At 37.5% G+C, this 21,778-nt stretch overlaps 2 protein-coding genes across 4 annotated transcripts in view; one reads left to right on the top strand and one right to left on the bottom strand.

The window, feature by feature from the left end:
• Positions 1-7,978, top strand: part of aco1 (aconitase 1) — a 36,275-nt gene extending 28,297 nt beyond the window's left edge. Inside the window, exons 20-22 of one of the 2 annotated variants that reach the window (XM_012957530.3) lie at positions 4,980-5,102; positions 5,285-5,476; positions 6,276-7,978. In XM_012957530.3, the coding sequence (XP_012812984.1) occupies positions 4,980-5,102; positions 5,285-5,476; positions 6,276-6,395 (435 nt within the window). In that variant the 3' untranslated portion in view covers positions 6,396-7,978. The remainder of the gene's footprint in view (positions 1-4,979; positions 5,103-5,284; positions 5,477-6,275) is intronic. The other variant, NM_001142171.1, reaches the window with a different exon arrangement.
• Positions 7,979-11,420: 3,442 nt separating this feature from the next.
• ddx58 (DEXD/H-box helicase 58) overlaps positions 11,421-21,778 on the bottom strand; it is a 33,997-nt gene continuing 23,639 nt past the window's right edge. Inside the window, exons 18-21 of one of the 2 annotated variants that reach the window (XM_002935671.5) lie at positions 20,886-21,056; positions 19,710-19,861; positions 19,199-19,345; positions 11,421-12,036 (exon numbers count right to left, since the gene is read on the bottom strand). In XM_002935671.5, the coding sequence (XP_002935717.2) occupies positions 11,722-12,036; positions 19,199-19,345; positions 19,710-19,861; positions 20,886-21,056 (785 nt within the window). In that variant the 3' untranslated portion in view covers positions 11,421-11,721. Of the gene's footprint in view, positions 12,037-15,196; positions 15,839-19,198; positions 19,346-19,709; positions 19,862-20,885; positions 21,057-21,778 lie in introns of those variants that run through there. The other variant, XM_031890382.1, reaches the window with a different exon arrangement.

Below are 21,778 nucleotides of genomic sequence, written 5' to 3'. Positions count from 1 at the left end.
TATTACAAAGGCTGCAGCTTAAAGGAAAAGTCAACCCAAAATATATATTTTGTCTAATAAAACAAAACATAATTCTAAGCAACTTCGCAGTGTACATTCATTATATATTTGTAATGGTTTTTGAGTTATTTGTTATATAACTGCTATTAAAAGCAGTGTTTGTCTGTTTTTTCTATTCTCTGCCCTGGTGGCTCTGGCATTTGAAACAATGTAACATATTGTCACCAGATTTTACAGACCTGTCTTGCTGGAGGAGCCTTGCATTTGCAACATTTTTTAAAAAGCAAGAACCAGGAGTTCAGCAAATGGTGCTTTCAATAGCAATTACATTTAAATATAACTTTTAACTCTTTTACTGCCAAGCACGTATGGCATACGTGCTGGCAGTAAAAGGGCTTAAACGCCAACGACGTGTCTCATACGTCGTTGGCGTTTAAGCGCTGCCCTCTGCAGCGGCGGCATGTGCCGCCGCTGCAGAGGGCTTCTAACAATGACAGCCCCCCTGGGCAATGTGCCAGGGGGGCTGTCATCAGGGTCCTGCGAGCCGATCGCTCGCAGGACCCTCCAGGAAGCAGCAGACGCGATCGCATCGCATCTGCTGCTTCCTGCTTCCTCCCTCTCCCCCAGCGCCGGCCCAAATGAGGAAGGAGGCGATCGGGTCTTCAGGAACAGGTAAGGACTTTTTTTTTTTATTGCATTTACACACTTTTACACACTTTTACACACTTATACACACATTTACATACATTTATACACACTTACATACATTTACACACACTTACAGCACACATTTTAGCATTTTTTTTTTTTTTTTTCATTTTTCACACTTTTATACACTTATTTACACTCATATACACACTTACACACTATCACACAACTTTTACACATGTACACACATGTATACACAAACACTTTGGTTTTTTTTTGTTTTGCTTTTTTTTTTCATTTTACCACTTTGTTTTTATTTTCTTTTACCTAAAAACTGTTTATTTTGACAGCGTAACTATTGGATCAGATATTCTGGCCACTAATTACACTGTCATGTAACTTATTTTGTTGTTTCACTGATTTGCACAATTTTTGTGGTTTTATCACATTTTATCCCTGTATAAGTGTTCCTGATCTGTTTTTAGCGTAGCTTTGCCAGGTGTAACTTTGGTGTACAAAAATAACTTTACCTATTTTGAATTCATCAGAATGTGTACTTTCCAAAAATATATGGTTTTGTGGGGGTCTCTGTATAGTTAGGGGAAGTTTTGGCACATAATACACTGACAGGGGGCTCTGTGTGCAAAAGCTGAGCTGGCAGGCGAGAAATCCTTATGCGCTATTTTCATTTTGGGTTCAGTACATACCGCAGACTTTGGTATATCTATGCATATTGGGCATCAAACTGTTCAGTAGACCTCTGGTGTTCCTTTTTGGGGTGATTTGTCTTTATCTGATCTTTATCAAGAAATTGTGAGAGATAAATGCGGCAAATTGCAACATTTTTATGCGATTTTCGAAAATGTCATATAAATCTGCAAACTTAGGAAAGCTTTACAGCTTGGTACTTTGTAGCAATAAGAAATATTTACCCATTATAGATTCGGGGGGATGTGTATTTTCCAAAAATATATGGCTTTCTGGGGTGAATGTACTTTTTTTGTAGCATTATCCCACATAAAGGATGTAAATGTGTTGATTTTGCAGGAGCTGAAATGATAGATCATATGGGGGTATGTTCCCATTGGGGCCCCTACATGCCACATACTTAGGTAAACCTATACATATTGGGCATCAAACTGTTCAGTGGACCCCTGGCGTTCAAATTTAGGGTGTTTTATCTTGGTACCTAACACTATGTGGGAGATAAGATGCTGCAAAGTGGAAGCTTTGAGGGGATTTTTGGAAATGTCATCAAAATTGCTAACTTTAGAAAAGCTGTGCGGCTTGGTACTTTGGAGTAGAAAGACATGGGTACCCATTTTAGATTCGGGGGAATGTGTACTTTCCAAAAATATATGGCTTTCTGGGGTGAGCGTACTTTTTTGTAGCTTTATCCCACATATAATGATGTAAATGTGTTGATTTTGCAGGAGCTGAAATGACAGAAATGACAGTATATATGGGGGTATGTTCACATTCGGGCCCCTACATGCCACATACTTGGGTAAACCTATACATATTGGGCATCAAACTGTTCAGTGGACCCCTGGTGTTCAAATTCAGGGTGTTTTATCTTGGTACCTAATGCTACGTGGGAGATAAGATGCTTCAAAGTGGAAGCTTTGAGGGGATTTTTGGAAATGTCATCAAAATTGCTAACTTTAGAAAAGCTGTGCGGCTTGGTACTTTGGAGTAGAAAGACATGGGTACCCATTTTAGATTCGGGGGAATGTGTACTTTCCAAAAATATATGACTTTCTGGGGTGAGCGTACTTTTTTGTAGCTTTATCCCACATATAATAATGTAAATGTGTTGATTTTGCAGAAGCTGAAATGACAGAAATGACAGTATATATGGGGGTATGTTCACATTCGGGCCCCTACATGCCACATACTTGGGTAAACCTATACATATTGGGCATCAAACTGTTAAGTGGACCCCTGGTGTTAAAATTCAGGGTGTTTTATCTTGGTACCTAATGCTATGTGGGAGATAAGATGCTTCAAAATGGAAGCTTTGAGGGGATTTTTGGAAATGTCATCAAAATTGCTAACTTTAGAAAAGCTGTGCGGCTTGGTACTTTGGAGTAGAAAGACATGGGTACCCATTTTAGATTCGGGGGAATGTGTACTTTCCAAAAATATATGACTTTCTGGGGTGAGCGTACTTTTTTGTAGCTTTATCCCACATATAATAATGTATATGTGTTGATTTTGCAGGAGCTGAAATGACAGAAATGACAGTTCATATGGGGGTATGTTCACATTGGGGCCCCTACATGCCACATACTTAGGTAAACCTATACATATTGGGCATCAAACTGTTCAGTGGACCCCTGGCGTTCAAATTCAGGGTGTTTTATCTTGGTATCTAATGCTATGTGGGAGATAAGATGCTTCAAAGTGGAAGCTTTGAGGGGATTTTTGGAAATGTCATCAAAATTGCTAACTTTAGAAAAGCTGTGCGGCTTGGTACTTTGGAGTAGAAAGACATGGGTACCCATTTTAGATTCGGGGGAATGTGTACTTTCCAAAAATATATGACTTTCTGGGGTGAGCGTACTTTTTACTAGCTTCATCCCACATATAATGATGTAAATGTGTTGATTTTGCAGAAGCTGAAATGACAGAAATGACAGTTCATATGGGGTATGTTCACATTGGGGCCCCTACATGCCACATACTTAGGTAAACCTATACATATTGGGCATCAAACTGTTCAGTGGACCCCAGGCATTCATATTTAGGGTGTTTTATTTGGTTACTTTATGACCTGTAGGAGATAAGATACTATAGACTAGAAGCTTTGAAGCGATTTTTAAAAAAAATCACAAATTTTGATAAAAACCAATAACTTTAGGAAAGCATTGCGACTTGATAGTTTGGAGTAGACAGACAGTTGTGCCTATTCTGTATTCCCCAGAATCTGTTCTTTCCAAAAATGTACAATTTTCTGGGATAAAACTTCTGTTAGTGGAATTTTGGCCTTGAAATCCAAAGTATGCAGTTTTTTTGGAGCAGTGCTTTGGGAATTTGGTAGTGTACTGCTGGGAGTTTTTGACCTATACAAGTGAGAAATCTCCATAAAACTATATATATTTGGTATTGGCACGTTCAGGAGACATGGGACTTTCCAAATCAGTTGTATATTCGTGCATAAAATAATTTTTGTTTCTAGTATGTGTGATTATATTATGGAAAATTTGATTTTTTTTGCATTTTTAGACATTTAGAAGCCTATATCTTGTTACAGAATTGGAATTACACAAAAATTCTACCATATTTTGAAAGCTTAGGTTGTTCTGAAAAAAATGATATATTGTTTTCCTTGGTAAACTAAAAGTCCCCCCGAGGAAAGGCCCCTAAAGTGAAACAGTGCAAAATGTTCAAAAACTGTCTGGCAATACAAGTTCCGCTTTGACCAAAATGGCTGGCAGTAAAAAGGTTAAAGCACTAAAAATTTTCAATAAATTTACATTGGAACGTTGCTTGGAATTATCAGTCAATTATAATTGGAATTATGTTTTCTTTGATTCTGCAAAAAAATTATTTTTGGGGTTGACATGACCTTTAAGGATGGGGGGGGTTTGTTTATTCAGTGTTTATTATCCTCCTTTAAAAAGAAAACCTTGTTTAGGTTGGCAGAGTAGAGTGAGTTTAGTAAAAAACAAAACTTCCCATGAGTGCCTTAAAAAGTAAGAAAAACTAGAATTTTTAATGAAAAAAGAGGCAGAATAGATACTCACCTAAAGGTTTATTAGGAACACCTGTTCAATTTCTCATTAATGCAATTATCTAATCAACCAATCACATGGCAGTTGCTTCAATGCATATATTTCAAGATCTGCTCAGTTACTGCATGTGTTACTCAGTATGCGGCAGTCCTGTGGGCGAAAATGCCTTGTTGATGCTAGAGGTCAGAGGAAGGGTATTAGTATGGTGTTCCTAATAATCCTTTAGGTGAGTGTATACTGCCCTTTAATTAAAGTGAGGTGAGAGTATAATATAGCTCTACCTTTATTGCTGGTCATCCATTCACCTCTCGATTTTTCGTTATGTGTCAAAAACTATTATTTTTTTTCCTGGTAGCTGTTGCATCCATATATAATGCAGAAGAAAATAACCCATTATGTTGGCTGATTAATAAATATTATGAAACATAACACAAATCTGTGTTCCTTGATTGAAGTATGTCATTTTATTTATGTCATTGAAATCACTACATTCTGCCAATAGCATCATTTTCTAAATGGCTACTGAACCTTCTTCTTATTGCCTTTCTAAATGTGTGTATTGGAAATATATTTGTTTTTTGTTTTGTTTTTTAGCTTGATATATTTGATGCAGCTGAAAGATACCAAAATGATGGGCACAATTTAATCCTTCTGACAGGAAAAGAGTATGGTTCTGGAAGTTCTAGAGATTGGGCTGCAAAAGGTCCTTTCTTACAGGTATGGTGGCATCTGCTTATTCCAAATTTCTTTTGTTTTCATAAAACATTAATATTTATAGACTGTTCGATGCATGCACTATTGCACACAAGCAGAAAGAAAAACACAAAAAATCAAGTAAATAATTCAATTTGAATCAGTCCAATAGAATGTAAGTAACCAAAGGTAAATTTATTGCACAGGGTATCAAAGCCGTCCTTGCTGAGAGTTATGAGCGCATTCACCGCAGTAACCTAGTGGGGATGGGGATCATTCCTCTACAGTACTTGCCAGGAGAGTCAGCAGAAGCATTAGGGCTAAGTGGCCAAGAGCGTTACACTATCGTCATTCCTGAAGAGAAAGATCTCCGACCTGGCATGAATGTTGAAATCAAGGTAAACGTGCAGAATTATATTAAATACATTTTCTTTTTTTTTACAGTCCATTTCAGTTTTTTAATGAAGCCATAAATTGTGGGCCAGAAAAAATATATTATTATTTATTTATTATTCCACTTATTAGTGAAAAAGAAGTGTAATTCCTTAATTGTCTATCCCACAAGGATTGTGCTTTATGCAGAGGTGTCACACCTATGTATTGTAGCTGCCGTATTGCTTTCTGAAGGTATTCTCATTAGATAATAACAAAAAATAGTATTAATCTTCCTAGTCAGTAAAGTTAGCTTGAAGGTTAGCTTCTTCAAGGCTAAGTTCTCTTTCCACTGTTTCTGCACTCAGTTTGGGTGTTTGTTCAAGGAACATAAGGAAAAATAATTTGATAATTAAAAACCCAATACAGGTATGGGATCCGTTATCCAGAAACCTTTTATCCAGAAAGCTCAGAATTGTGCGAAGGCCAATGCCGATTTTAAGCAAATTGTTCTAATTTTTTTTCTCTGTAATATTAAAACACCACTTTGTACTTGATCCCAACTAAGATATAAATAATTCTTATTGGAAACAAAAAATCCTATTGGGTTTATTTAGTTTTTAAATTATTTTTAGCAGACTTAAGGTCCAAATTACAGAAAGATCCTTTATCTGGAAAAACAAAGCAAGCATTCTGGAAAATAAATCCTATACCTGTAATACTAATCAAAGAGTAGATTTCCCACCTTATCTTTAGCGGGGATAGTGAATTTTGTGAGTTAGTGCTACAGCACCTTGTAACATTAATTATTTTGTTGCTTCTCAGCTGGACACTGGAAAATCTTTTGAGGCCATCATGAGATTTGACACGGACGTGGAACTGACATATTACCGCAATGGAGGCATTCTAAACTACATGATCCGTAAAATGGCCAACTCTAGTTAATTAAAAGAAAAAATGAAGCTAATAAAGATCCAGCAAATGACTTGTGGACATGAAATTAACAATTCTCTCCATCATAATCTAACAGACCTTTACAGGATCAGTGATGTATGAGAAATTGATTTTTACTTGAAAGGCCAAATTCTTAAATTTTTAAGTACTTACGAACCCCTTTGTATAATATATTACTAGTGTGCAGAAGAAAGATAGTAGTATTTCCTGATTCCTTCAGAAGAATAGCACAGACAGCTGTGTGTAGATTAATATGCACCCAAGTTAACATTATGATGCAGGAATGTCACTACAAGCTTTCCACATACAGCAGCTTTTCCAGACATTATTACCCCCTTTACAGGTATGTCTTTCACCTTCAGGTTAACTTTTAGTATGTTATAGAATGGGCTGTTAGCAAGATTTCAGTTGGTCTTCATTTTTTATTTTTTACAGTTCTTAATTATTCCTCTTCTGGCTCTTTCCAGATTTCAAATGGGGTTAGTGGCCCTTGGCAGCCAAAAAAACTCTTCCTCTGTAAAGGTTATAATTTTATTGTTATTGTTCCTTTGTATTACTCATCTTTCTGTTTAGGCCCTCCTCTATTCATATTCCTGTCACTTTTTTTAAACCACTGCCTGGTTGCTAGGTTAAAATGGACCCTAGTAACCAGATAGCTTCTGAAATTCCAAACCTGAACAAAAAGCTAAATAATTCAAAAACTGCAAATAAAAAGTGAAAGCCAATTGCAAAGTGTCACAAAATATATATCTCAAAGTTAATTTAAAGGTGCATGATTACATTCTTGATATCATACCTCCAGAGCAATGGTTTACACTTCGTGTAGTGTATGGTGACTTAAGGTTCCATAAACTTCTGTGTTCCTCTACATTACATATTTCTAAATGTGCAAAGTAAAAACATGGTTTAACCTATATGTTCAGAGTTCTTATGAGAAAACTAACATAGGACCTTGCACTCAGGGTAAAAATTTGAAACGGTCGCCACTAGAAACCATATTGACTCACTAAGCAGCACCAAATTTGTTTTTTACAGCCCCTATGATAATAAATATTTTTTTTTTTAATTTCCAAATGAAGTCCCTATGACCAATATTATACGTACATTAAGACACATGCTACATGCTTTATTACTTTCCTTAATCATTAGTTTCTCCAAGTGTGCTTATAAGTCTAGCATCAGGCCTCATTCGTAGTACCGCAAGAAATGATTTGATCATTGTAGAATTCATAGAGAATGAATTTAGAATGTATTACTCATACCGAATGATTGATCGGCGTAATCTCGCATACTAATTGGTTGCTCAGAGGATAGTCTAGTAATGCAAGCGGTGCAAATAACAATTGGTGGAAAAATCCAATGAAATCTTTGTGGCAGCGGCAGTAAGTCATTAAATATGATGATGAATATTGTTTAGGTTGCTAAAGACCTTTTTTCAAGAATATTAAATGTGAATTTTTCTATTGCTACATTTTATTTTCTTGCTATCCTAGTTTTGCCAGATGCAAAAAAAAAAATGTTAATGAGGAAACACTTTATAAAAGCAACCCAAATAAACCTATTTTCAAGAGTCATGGATGTTTTCTTTTAAATATGTACATCCTGCTATGCACTATTTACTTTAGTATACATTTAGGGGCACATTTACTAAGTAATTTTGAGAAAAAAAGTAGATTTTTCTTGTACTTCTAGATATTTTCAAGATTAACAAATGGGTTTTTGCCAGTACCTGTACTTGGTTTTTCTGATAAAAATTCGAGTTTTCAGAAATTTTCCCCGAAAAATTTGAGTTCTTCGAAAATAACTCCCATAATTTGTGATTTAATAATATTTATTTAACTTTTTTTGTAAAAAAAAATTTGGCAGGTTTGATCTGTCTAGTACCAGTCCTATGGAGGGTTAAAATAGTAGAGGAATAGACTAGCCAGTGAAAGCCTGTCCTTGAAATGTTTTCAAGGAGAAGTTAATCCCATCATTGTTTTCGGTTTCACCCAGTTTCAAGTGAAACGTTAAAGGAGACATATTGTATAAATGGGAAAAACCCTAATATTGTAGGCAATTATGAATAATATACGGTGCTGGTTTCCCTTTGGACTAAAAATTAATCCTCTCTGTAAAAATGGCCCCTTAGACCCTATAGATCGTATCACTTCTCTGTCCAGTGTGAAATAAAGAGTCCCTGCCAGAAGTACAGTAGGAGGGGGAGAGCCAATCACAGCCCTGCACTCACACAAGCAAAGACAGGCTTCAGTTCCCCATCAGGTCAGCCTAGCTGCTGATTGGTTCCTATCCTATAGTGCAGTGTATGGAGGGCCGCCGGCTCCCCAGCTCATCCAGAGAATTCAGCCAGCAGGAAGTGGAACAGATGGGCGGGGCTAGTGGGGTTTTTGTGGAATTTCTCAATAAATCAGTCTGAAACACAACTTCTTTAAGCACAATCCTACTATATCTAGAGGAGTATAATTCACTGGTACATTCTTAAAGGAACAGTAACACCAAAAAATGAAAGTCTTTTAAAGTAATTAAAATATAATGTACAGTTGCCCTGCGCTGGTAAAACTGGTAAGTTTGCAACAGAAACGCTACTATAGTTTATATAAATGAGCTGCTATGTCAACACGAGGGCAGCCATTGAAGCTGGGAAAAAGGAGAAAAGGCACAGGTTACATAGCAGATAACAGATAAGCTTTGTAGAATATAATGGGGTTTTATCTGTTATCTGCACAGAAGCTTTATTTATATAAACTATAGTAGTCTTTCTAAGGAAAACACAGGGCAGCATTACATTATATAGTAATTACTTTTATACACTTTCATTTTTTGGTGTTACTGTCCCTTTAATTTTTATAGGATATGTCTCCTTTAACACATTATTGTTTTCCAAGAAGGAGCACCAATGCTTCTAAAATGGCTGCTGGAGCAATTCCTGTTTGGGAAAAATAAAGAGGATTCATGGAAACGAATGTCCGTTCAAACTCTACAATCTCTGCCTGCTTCTTCTGCATGTATGAATGTAAGTATAGTTGTATTTACTGTACATGTGTAACAGCCTTCAGTTGTTCCTGGTTTGAATAGCAGATGTACTATGGCCTAACCACAACTATCAACATCCTAAATTTGTTTTTATGTCAAAAATGAAAGAAAATGACATGACAATATTTATTGCTCCTCCACCTATGGCTTTTAAAGTCTGCAGTCATATAATGTAGCATTTCTGCACCCAAATTGGCCATCAGTATTGCACCTCCACCTATGAATGTAGGCCCAAATTCTGCAATCATAATGTAGCACATTAGCTCCACCATTTTCATTGTTTATACCCTTATTAAGGCGCTATCAAAATGTCCTCTGGTTTACCTAAGTACTGTAAATCTATCCATATAGGTAGAGATTGTCCCCTTTGGATAAGTTGTCAAGGGATAGAATCTTTATCTGGTTTGGCTACCCAGGTGGTGGGGTAAGTTAGGATGGTTCAAGGGTTTAGCCCCAAGTCCAATGGGCAGATCAAAATAGGGACCTGTTGCTGTCCATGCCAGATGGGATTTACAAACTTTTTGGATTTATATCTAACCCTAGTTCAGTTAGAATATGCATAATTTCCAAATGTATTTTTAAGGTTTTACTAAAACCTGTAAAAGTAATAGTAATATAAGTATCATTGTTCACATTCATCTTGGCTGACCGGTAAGGATTTATTCAAACCTAAACTTGGCATATCATCATTTTCTTTAAATGATCCTCCGGCCAATAATCTATACATGTGCAAATAATCCCCAAGCGTGTAAAATGCAAGAACTTGACAAAGGGTGTTTTAGCTTGTTCCTTTTTTTTGTATTTTTCAATTAATATTATCTAGACCTGAAAGGGTTCAACTTTTCGGGTTCATTTAATAAAAAGGTATTCAGTAGTAAATCACAACAGCAGGAACACATGTTTTAAAAGGTTTATTGTTGGTTCTATGACTAAAACAATATTGGATTTAAAATGAATAATAGCAATCAATAGTGTTTATCAAAGGAACACTAAACTCACATTTGTTTGCATAAGCATGCTTACAACTTGGTAGTTTTCCTATTTGATTTTGACTAGAGAGATGATAAGATAAAATAAGGTATCAAGAAAGTGAAAAATGGAAAGAATTGCAAATAAAAGCCAACAACAATTAATTCATAAGATCTAGAAATATGAAAGAGATAAAGTGCAATTTATGAACACAAGGAAAATACCAATATATATTTAGATAAGTATCAAAGCAGTGGTGTTTAACTTTAACAGGCTAGGGTACATCCACATTAGCAGTGGGTCATTAGTATAAAGTACAGAATGACGGGCTCTAGAGAGTTAAGGTGCCCATACACTATAAGATCCGCTCTCTTGGCGATGTCGCCAAGCAAGCGGATCTTCACCCGATATCCCCACCTACCCTGGGGCCAAACGATCGGATTACATTTGAGCTTATGGGGCAGTCGGTTCGGGGACAGCATCAATGAGCCGATGCGGTCCCCGATCCGACAGGATTTTCTAACCTGGCCGATCGAGATCTGGCCAATTTCAGGCCAGATATCGGTCGGCCAGGCAGCTCTGTTCTGCCCATACACGGGCCGATTAGCTGCCGAATCGGTCCAAGGGACCGATATCGGCAGCTATTGTCGGCCCGTGTATGGGGACCTTAAGGAACAGACCATTAAAGTTACATAGTTAAGTTAAAAAAAGACCAAAATTTATCAAGTTCAACCCCTCCAAGCTTCAAATGAAAGTGCCATTCCATGTATTTAAAGGGGTGGCCTCTGGTGCACTGATCATTTATGGGAAAAAAGAACATCCCCCTATCCGCCTAATGTACTTGTACAGAGTAATCATGTCCCCTTGGAAGCGCCTTTTGTCCAGAGAAAACAACCCCAACCTCGACAGTCTAACCTCATAGTTTCAACCTTCCATCCCCTTTACGATTTAGTTGCACGTCTCTGCACTCTCTCCAGCTCATTAATATCCTTCTTAAGGACCAGGGCCCAAAACTGCACCACATACTCAAGGTGAGGCCTTACCAGGGACCTATAAAGGGGCAAAATTATGTTCTCATCCCTTGAGTCAACGCCCTTTTAATACAAAACACTTAATTTGCTTTAGTAGCCACAGAATGACACTGCCTGGAATTAGACAACTTGTTATCTACAAAGTTATACACTATTGTTTAAAACATAGAAGATAGAAGGAGGGGTGCATATTAAGCTATTCTGTAACACTTCTTTGAAGGACATGAGCATTAACCCTTTAACATAGGAACAGGATTTTAATTCTACACCATGGTGTTAGAATTCTAAATGCAGGTTGAAAATGATGAAAGAAATTCCTCTGTGCTAAGTTTCTTCATTGTAAAATGTACATCTACCCATTTGTCTTTGTATTCCTGAGTTCCATCTGGGTTTTCTATAACAAACTGTTCAATCTTTATCAGAGGAAGGTCCTGGAAGCCCTGATATGTTCCAGACACCCCCCAGTCTTCATGACATTCTGGTCTCTTGCAGAATATTTTATACATCTTCTTGTAGCCTTCGAAGGTTCTTGGCTTTGGATGTTTCTTAGTGATATACCGATCCTTAAAGGTTTTGTCAATGATCATGTGATGGGAATCCTATATAAAAAGAAAACAACACATTATTATAATACACTTCAAATTCAACTTAAATCTGTGTTAGACGTATCTGCCAGTGATAAAGTATATAACAAAATATATGGCGTAGGAGTTAAGTGTGCATTTATGATGGTATTTACACATAGTACAATTGTGCTCTCTGCTCAAAGAGAAACATTTCTGGTTAAAAATTCAGCTCTTAAGTTTATAAGCTACTGGCTTTCCTTTGTATATCCTACTGTCAGCTTAGATTTGGCAGTAGCTCCAGGGTTCCCACAGTGCTCTGCATCAATTTGATGCAGTGAACCCACCCCTAAAGAACCAAGCACAGACAACAATTTGATTCAGAACGGCAAAAATTACAAAATCTGAATGTCAAAAACTCTCCATGCAATGGGGTAAGGTTCACTTGAGAGCACACGTGCAATTTTGTGTGCTTTAGCTGCAGTTGTACCCTGTAGGTAAAACAGAAAGAAAATTTTTTTGAGCTCATAAATGAGCCCTATTTTATTAATATTTTTCAGTTGTACTATACAGATAAGCAGGTAAACAGGTAAAACTACAGTCTGTGCAACTAGTTCAATCACATTAGGTCCAATCTATTTTGGGGGCCCATGAAGTTCTGTATATGGAAATTAAATGATTTTGCAGTCACTTTCAATGAAATTTTGTGCAAAAAAACATTTTTTAATGGGTATACATTTTTCCCCCCCAAACAAATGCGAGGGAGTGGCCAGAGTAACAAGCCATGTATAATTTCAGCCCCAGGAAGGTTGTTGCCAGACAAGGAACCTTGCTCCACTGGTCCAGCTCAAATATTGGAGCAGACTCTCCATAGGATGTTGTTCTTTGGAAAGGTATTTAACTGTAATTAAAAGTTCAGTATGATCTCTGAGCAGAAGTCAAGGGATCTACCATAGCAGCTGATGATGCTTGTCAGTGTGCAAGGAGCAAAGGGAGCGAATGAGAGTAAAGTCAGGAGGCAGAGCAATACCTTAAATAGAATCATGTGGAGTGAGTACGGTATGAGATAGGCAGCTCTGTGATTTAATAAACTTTTTAATTGATGAAAGAGTCTGTGGATCCCTCAAGTTTATAGAACCCAGTCAAAAGGACATTTCCCCTCATTTGTTTTTAATTATGAGCATGATTATACAACATTCTCTAATAAATTACAACTAATGGACTACAATTGGAAACATTTATTACAAGGTACTTTATACCATTAAAATATCTAATGTATATAAAATGTGCTTGCAATAATCAGGGTTCATGAATATTTGCATAGTAATGACAAAAACAAGAAACCATGTAAGCAAATGTCACGTATTCTCAACATTATTTCTATTTTTCTATACAAGTTACATGTTAAAAAAGTTGCTAAGAAACCGGTAGAAAGGTATCTGGGAGGCCCCCATACAGAGAGCTGTTTAAACAGTCTGGAGGGAGAGACCTTAAAGGAATAGTAACACCAAAAAATGAAACAGCTTTAAAGTAATAAAAATATAATGCACTGTTGCCCTGCACTGGGAAAACTGGTGTGTTTGCTACAGTACACTACTATAATTTATATAATAAGCTGCTGTGTAGCCCCGGGGGCAGCCATTCAAGCTGGAAAAAAGGAGAAAAGGCACAGGTTACATAGCAGATAACAGATAAGTTCTGTAGAATACAATAGTGTTTTATCTGTTATCTGCTATGTGCCTATGCCTTTTCTCCTTTGAATGGCTACCTCCATGGCTACATAGCAGCTTGTTTATATAAATTATAGTAGACTTTCTGAAGTAAACACAGAACTTTTACCAGTGCAGGGCAGCAGCACATTATATTTTAGTTACTTTTATACACTTTCATTTTTTGGTGTTACTGTTCCTTTAAGAAAAAAGGAAGACAATCTGCAGTTTATGTACAGTCATGGTCCAAATTGCTGGCACCCCAGTATTTCTCACAGAAAAGTATCGCAGTAACACATTTTTTGCTATACACATGTTTATTCCCTTTGTGTGTATTGGAACAGAACAAAAAAAAAGGGAGGAAAAAAATTGGACATGTCACACACACCTGGGGCAAGTAACAGGTGTGGGAAATATAAAAATCACACCTGAAAGCAGATAAAAAGGAGAGAAGTTCACTTAGTCTTTGCATTGTGTGTCTGTGTGTGCCACACTAAGCATGGACAACAGAAAGAGGAGAAGAGAACTGTCTGAGGACTTGAGAACCAAAATTGTGGATAAATATCGACAATCTCCAGAGATCTAGATTTGCCTTTGTCCACAGTGCGCATCATTATCAATAAGTTTGCAACCCATGGCACTGTAGCTAATATTCCTGGGCGTGGACGGAAGAGAAAAATTGATGAAAGGTTGCAACGCTATAAAACGCTATGGCAGGAGACCCAGGAGGACCCTGCTGCTGACACAGAGACATAAAAAAGCAAGACTACAGTTTGCCAAAATGTACTTGAGTAAGCCACAATCCTTCTGGCAAAACGTCTTGTGGACAGATGAGACCAAGATAGAGCTTTTTGGCAAAGCACATCATTCTACTGTACTCGTATTCTACCGAAAACAGAATGAGGCCTACAAAGAAAAGAACACAGTACCTACAGTGAAATATGGTGGAGGTTCAATGATGTTTTGGGGTTGTTTTGCTGCTTCTGGCACTGGGTGCCTTGAATGTGTGCAAGGCATCATGAAATCTGAGGATTACCAAAGGATTTTGGGTCGCACTGTAGAGCCCAGTGTCAGAAAGCTGGGTTTGCGTCCGAGATCTTGGGTCTTCCAGCAGGACAATGACCTCAAACATACGTCAAAAAGCACCCAGAAATGGATGGCAAAGCGCTGGAGAGTTCTGAAGTGGCCAGCAATGAGTCCAGATCTAAATGCCATTGAACATCTGTGGAGAGATCTTAAAATTGCTGTTGGGAAAAGGCACCCTTCCAATAAGAGAGACCTGGAACAGTTTGCAAAGGAAGAGTGGTCCAAAATTCCCGGTGAGAGGTGTAAGAAGCTTATTGATGGTTATAGGAAGCGACTGAGTTCAGTTATTTTGTCCAGACCATTTTTGGAGTTTTGTGTGACATTATGTCCAATTTGCTTTTTTTCCTCCCTTTTTTGTTCTGTTCCAATACACACAAAGGGAATAAACATGTGTATAGCAAAACATGTGTTACTGCAATACTTTTCTATGAGAAATACTTGATTTTCTGGAAACATTTCTGGAGTGCCAACAATTTGGGTCATGACTGTATTTGGTTTTGAATGAACAATTTATTCAGTAGTTCTCCAATTAGTCAGTAAAATTGCTCTCAGGCTACTGGGGCCATTTACACTATCAACAGGGCAAATGTTCTAAAGTTAGAGTGGAAGTCACTAGAAGAGAGCCTAAGGTGAAGCAATAAATAATATTAGCCATAAAAATGTAATCGCGTTGTCAGTAGTGATCATACAGAGCTCAGTCCAGGTAGTCAATAATGACAGTTACATTATTCAACAGAAGCAATGAATGAACTAATCAATTCATTTCTTGTGATGATCTTCATTGTAAAATTTACATCTGTCCATTTGGCCTTGTACTCCTGGGTTCCATCTGGGTTCTCTATTACAAACTTAGTGATCTTTATTAGAGGAATGGGTGAAAAGTTCTGGTATGTGCCAGACACCCCCCATTCCTCTGAGCATTCTAGTCTCTTGCAGAATATTTTACTCAACATCTTGTAGCCGTTGAATTTTTTGGGCTTTTCAATAGGCAAAGAAGTAAACCGCTCCATAAAGCTTTTGTCAATGACTGTATGGTGAGAAACCTATTTAAAGAAAAATATAAAATATAACTATTAGGATCCATTGCTATTAAAAGCAAATCTGTTAGTATAGTATACAATAGTATACTTGGGGTCTGGGTATTTTATAAACGGTAAGGCACAAGGCACAGTGTAGTACAGGTATGGGATCCCTTATCCGGAAACCAATTATTCAGAAAGCTCCAAATTACAGAAAGCCCGTCTTCCATAGACTCCGTTTTAATCAAATAATTCAGAATTTTAAAACTGATTTCCTTTTTCTTTGTAGTAATAAAACAGTACAGGTATGGGATCCCTTATCCGGAAACCCGTTATCCAGAAAGCTTCGAATTACGGAAAGTCTGTCTCCCATAGACTCCATTTTAATCAAATAATTCAAAATTTTAAAACTGATTTCCTTTTTCTCTGTAATAATGAAACAGTACCTTGTAATTGATCCCAACTAAGATATAATTAACCCTTATTGGATGCAAAGCAATCCTGTTGTGTTTAATTAATGTTTTATTGATTTTTTAGCAGACTTAAGGTATGGAGATCCAAATTACGGAAAGACCCCTTATCCGGAATACCCTTGGTCCCGAGCATTCTGGATAACAGGTCTTATACCTGTACCATGTAATTGATCCCAATTAAGATATAAATAATCTTAATTGGGTGCAAAACAATCCTATTGGGTTTAATTAATGGTTTATTGATTTTTTTAGTAGACTTAAGGTATGGAGATCCAAATTACGGAAAGACCCCTTATCCGGAATACCCTTGGTCCTGAGCATTCTGGATAACAGGTCATATACCTGTAATAATAAAAAACTGAATTTATTGGTGGTTTTCACTGTGGGAAGGATAGTTATCAAATCAGCTGTTTCACATTTCAGTTTTGAACACTAAATATAAGAAAACTGAGTGGTCAGATATATATCTGAACAATCACCTAATATATAAAGTAATACTGGCAGCAGGCACATTGGAGAAGGTTCCAACAGTCCAGATTTATGTGGGATAGTTTCAAATCACTGAACACAAAAATTAAAAAAGTTTCAAGCAGATTGGGCTTGGGGATTTTTCAGTGGAGCTGCCTTTGCCTGGGGCAGATCAACAATGTGTCCTATATTGTCCCTCCTTTTAATAATTACATGGTATGCATTCTCCCTTTGGTCCTCATAGAGGAGCCTATAGATGAAGGTGCCAAGCATTGTCTTGTGCTGGGCTGCAGCTAGTATGTGGCACTGCCTGAATCTCTGATGCATGAACCACCACCCCCAAGCTGCATAGTAGGAAAAAGCCGTACTATAGAGCTTGGGTACTTAGGTGAATAATGGGCAGGTGCTGTATTAAATGCTCCATGCTATGCCGTTTTTTTTAAATATTGGAGAAAGGCTTCGCCATGGGTTCTTTAGGAGTGCTAACCTTTTGCTGAAATTGATTCAGTGCATGAAAACTGCAAATATCACAAATCTCTACTATTCATGGAAATAAGCAGAAAGATAAGCCTAACCATAAAGGCAACCATAAAGATTAAGCCTTATAAAAGATCATCTACTACTAGTCCTTGGAGCACTTTCAACATCCCCCCTTTTTTAAATATTTACAAACTGGTTGATCAAACAGTCTCCAGAATTGGGAGGGTTGTAGACTATGCTGCAGTGTAAGGAAGGCCATAAAAATGCTGACTAAAGTCCTTGTGCCAGAGAAGCAGAATTCCCATAGGAAGCTGACAGTCCAAAGTGTATGGCAGAAGGATAGATTTTGAGTGTAAGCTCCTGAGTATGGAACAAAAACACTTTCACTTCTGTTGCAGTCTCTGGTGCATTTCTTTGACAGGCAACTATGGAAATGTGGCTTGGAAGGTCTTGCTTTTGTCATTTTTTTCCTTAATGTATGCCTAATTTGGCTTTGTCACTAGTCACAGTACACAGTTTCAATAGTTTTCTTCTTTCTTCTGCATTTGATCAGCATGGTAATATATACCCAGATATTTATGTTGCCAAGAGAAGGTGAGACTGATGAGAGTTTACAAAGACAGCAGAGCTTATTAATTGGCCCTTTACAAGGAAAGATCTAGAAACATTTGTTGCATAAAACAGCTCATGTATAACCCTGCTTCATCTAAATAAACCATTTTCATAAAAAGTATACTTTTTTAGTAGTATTTTCCATTGGGTATCCTACATACCCTACACATACATGTTAGGTCACCAGCGGTGATCCTGGGACTGCTGCCTGTGGTAGCAGCTCAGATGCCGCCCCCTCTCTCTCGCTCCACACTTACAATTTCAGTGTCGGAGCGTGTCCAGAGAGGGCCACATTGCTAGCAGTGCCGGATTTTCCAAAAGCAAAAAATTCGCTCATAATGTCCTACCTCATGGCAGGGGCAGCTCTGTATTAATGGACAGAGTTCTGTGTTTTGCTCCCACACTTCTTCCTGTTACAGTTAGAGCTGCATTATTTCCTGTCAGGTGATCTCTGAGCAGGGCCACTCCTGGTGAGGTGAGAACCTTGCCTCAGGGGGCAGTGAGCAGCCAGTCACCATGGGAAGCAAAAAGCCGCCTCTGGTAACTTTAAGAGCTGAATTTTAGTTTTTTAAAAAGAAGATTTGGTTCTGCTAGAGCCCATTGGTGCATTCTGCACTAGCAATGTGGTCCCCTCTGGACCCTCTCCAAAGCTAAAGTTGTAAGTACCGAGCGGGAGAGAGGGGGCCCACTGTCTCTGAAACAGACCGTCGCAAAATGGTGGATCAAGGTAAAAGATGTAAAAGAACAATATTTACTGATATATATATATTCCAGTTTTGTAAGATCCTTTAATAAGTCATTTAATATCAGATAACGTGGGCCAACCCTGTCCTTACCGCTGCCACAGAGCCAAAGTGCCTTCCCTATCCTACTAAATGCTGGCAGCATTGTATTCAACAGGGCAAGCACAGTTCTCTATGCTCCAAAATGGAGTGCAGAGCCCTGTGGCAATTCAGGATGCCAGGAAGGCAGTGTGTAAATAATGGTGCCTATTTTTGAAACTTTTCACACTGTTCTATTGCTTCTGTCTAACTTAATGTGGGTGTATTCCATTATTCTTCTTGTGCAGTCTCCAAACTACTCTTATGGAAGGTGAACAGCAAAGACAATAAATGGAGAAGAGAAACAGGTTTGCACTGATGCTAGCTGGTATCACACTGTCCCTTGCCCTGTAGTTGTGGCGACACAAAAATACTTGGCTGTGTACTGATGTATTAGACCAAAACTGGATTGCAAAGACTTATGCTTATTATTGAACGTTTCCATGTTCCTTCCTAATATACACAATTTAAACTATAAGTATACTTCTCTGAACATACAGTAGCATTTTAGTTTGAAATATGGGACTTACCTTTATTACTCTTATGTCATCTGTGTTGCAGGCATATGTTTTACATTTTTTACAAAGCAATTTCCTGTTGCCTTCAGTTGCCTTTGGTCTCTCAAATAACTTTTTCATATCACGAATATGTTTTTCTTCCTTTTGGATCTCAAGAATCTTTAAAAACATAAAGAAAATATTAAATAATTAGAATTAATGGCAGTAAGGTTTGGTGGTTCTGTTCAAAACTGAAGTGTTGGTAGAACTAGCTTTAGTTTTTGCTTCCGAAACACAAGCCTTTGTTGTAATTATTATTTGGTCATCCTTTTTTCAATTGATTATCCCTCCTAAATTTTTTATGAGCAAGGATTTAAGTACTAGAAAGTCAGAGATAGGTTAAAGGATGCTGTATGTAAAAGTGGTGGCATGACAGGAGAAGTGACAGGTTGAACCACACATGCAGGACAAGGATTTGGCCACATAATGTCCTAATATATACACCTGATGAATTGACTGCTAACTGCATAATGCCATAGATTACCTTATTAACAAAGGACTCAGGCTCCTCCTTCTGTAGCACAGTTACAGCCTCATTCATTAATTTCTCACGCAGCAAATTATTTTCTTCCTTAATCGCTTCTTCTCCTTTGGATGTAATCAGAAAGCATTTGCTGTCCTTTGCTCTTCCTCGGCCTGTAATGTTGGGTTTCAAATAGTAATGTATGCAGTTTTTCTAAAGACATCTGCTAATGTTGTGCTTTCATACCACATTTTATATCTTATACACATATTCTGTTGGGACCATAGAGATAGAAACTACAAGCAACTGCTGGGTGACTTAAGAATATTAGGTTCCCTGTGAGGTTCTAATATATATATATATATATAATATATATATATATATATATATATATATATATATATATATATATATATAAAAAACAGATAATAATTAAGCCAAGTAAGTGATATTTTATATTTGGATGCAAAAATACATGAAGCAATGCAGTTTTGTGGGTGTCCTAGCTTGGCATGATGCACCAGTGCAGGTAAATAGTAGCATCCATTTTGTTAAATTGTATGTTGTGGTGCAGACTATTCATGTTGAAATGGTGTCACTTCCAATGTGCAGCATTAATACTGGTCAATGATTCATTCAGCACAAGTCAGTTGTGACTATTAATCCAACCCACTAAGGGAACCCTCAAGTGCTTTTTGTCAATGCAGGTTTCATTTCCCATCCAAACTTGCACTTTGCATTATTTTGCATTGGATCATTGCAACTCTTACCAGATAAAGTGTAAGTAAACAAATTACAATGGTCAGATTATACATCAGACATATTCAAAAAAAATACATATTGTGATTTATTTTCATTTTTATCTGACTATATGATTAAAGGTGTCTTCAGGGTATAGTGTGCATAAATAGACATTAGCAGCACAAAGATGGAGCCATTCAGTTAATGAAAACATGAAATAGAGAAATAGTTTTTGTTTTTTTTGTAAATACAATTTACACAATCGATTATTTTGACTTGCTTAAGATCACTACTAGACTCTGCTTTTGCGAGAAAGCTTAACCTTTGATATAAAGCACAAGTCACCTTTCAGCTTAACCAGTATTTGTATTCTCAGTCAATAGAGAGAGTTTGGATTAATATGGGTAAAAAATAATTTATCTGTGGGATAAAAATGTTATAGTTTGCTTTTCATACCTCTGACTTGGATCATCTTTGTAACATTGCCAACATATTCATAAAGAAGCACAAGGTTACAGGCCTGGATATCAATGCCTTCATCAGCAACTGAGGTTGCAATCAAAAGTTTGCTTTCTGCTGAATTTTTAAAAGCCTCCAGTGCACCTTTTTGGCTTGACAGGGTCATTCCTTCAGGAGAATAAACAAAGTTCATAAATTCCAATGGAAGATGAACACTGCATCCAAGTAATTACACCACACAGTTAGGGCTGTGGCAGACGGGGAGACTAGTCGCGTGCACAAATCTCCCTTGTCGAGGGCAACTAGTCTCCCCAAAATACCATCCCACCAGCGAGTATGTAAATAGCCAGTGGGATGGCATACGCGGCGCCGTGATTTCCCCGAAATCGCAGAAGTTTCCTCTCAAGGCAACTTCTGTGATTTCGGGGAAATCGCAGTGTTGCGTATGCCATCCCACCAGTGATTTACATACTTGCCGGTGGAATGGTATTTCGGGGAGACTAGTCGCCCGCGACAAGGGAGATTAGTCGCAGGCGACTAGTCTCCCCATCTGCCACAGCCCTTACACGTGCATGAAAGTATTTGCAATACACAAATAATCTTGCCTAATCATCCCTAACTACTTGCCTAAATCAATCACTTTAAATCAATTCTATGTGATTTGACAGCTGAGTGAACCAAGCCTTATCATTTGGATTTCCAGTCATATTTGTTCTGTGCGATTCTTCTGTTTTGTTCTCATGGCAAAGTGGTAGAAGGAAGGGGGGTGTTATGTAGTACTAATAGCTTAGTAACCCACAGCAACCAATCAACATGTTATGTAGTATTTACAGGTCAGCTGTTTGGTTGCTTTGGGTTATTACTGTACTTTATCCCCACAAGCAAAAGCT

Source organism: Xenopus tropicalis, chromosome 1 (genome assembly GCF_000004195.4).
Source record: "Xenopus tropicalis strain Nigerian chromosome 1, UCB_Xtro_10.0, whole genome shotgun sequence".
Lineage (NCBI taxonomy): Eukaryota > Metazoa > Chordata > Amphibia > Anura > Pipidae > Xenopus > Xenopus tropicalis.
This window is presented reverse-complemented; position numbering and strand designations above follow the sequence as displayed.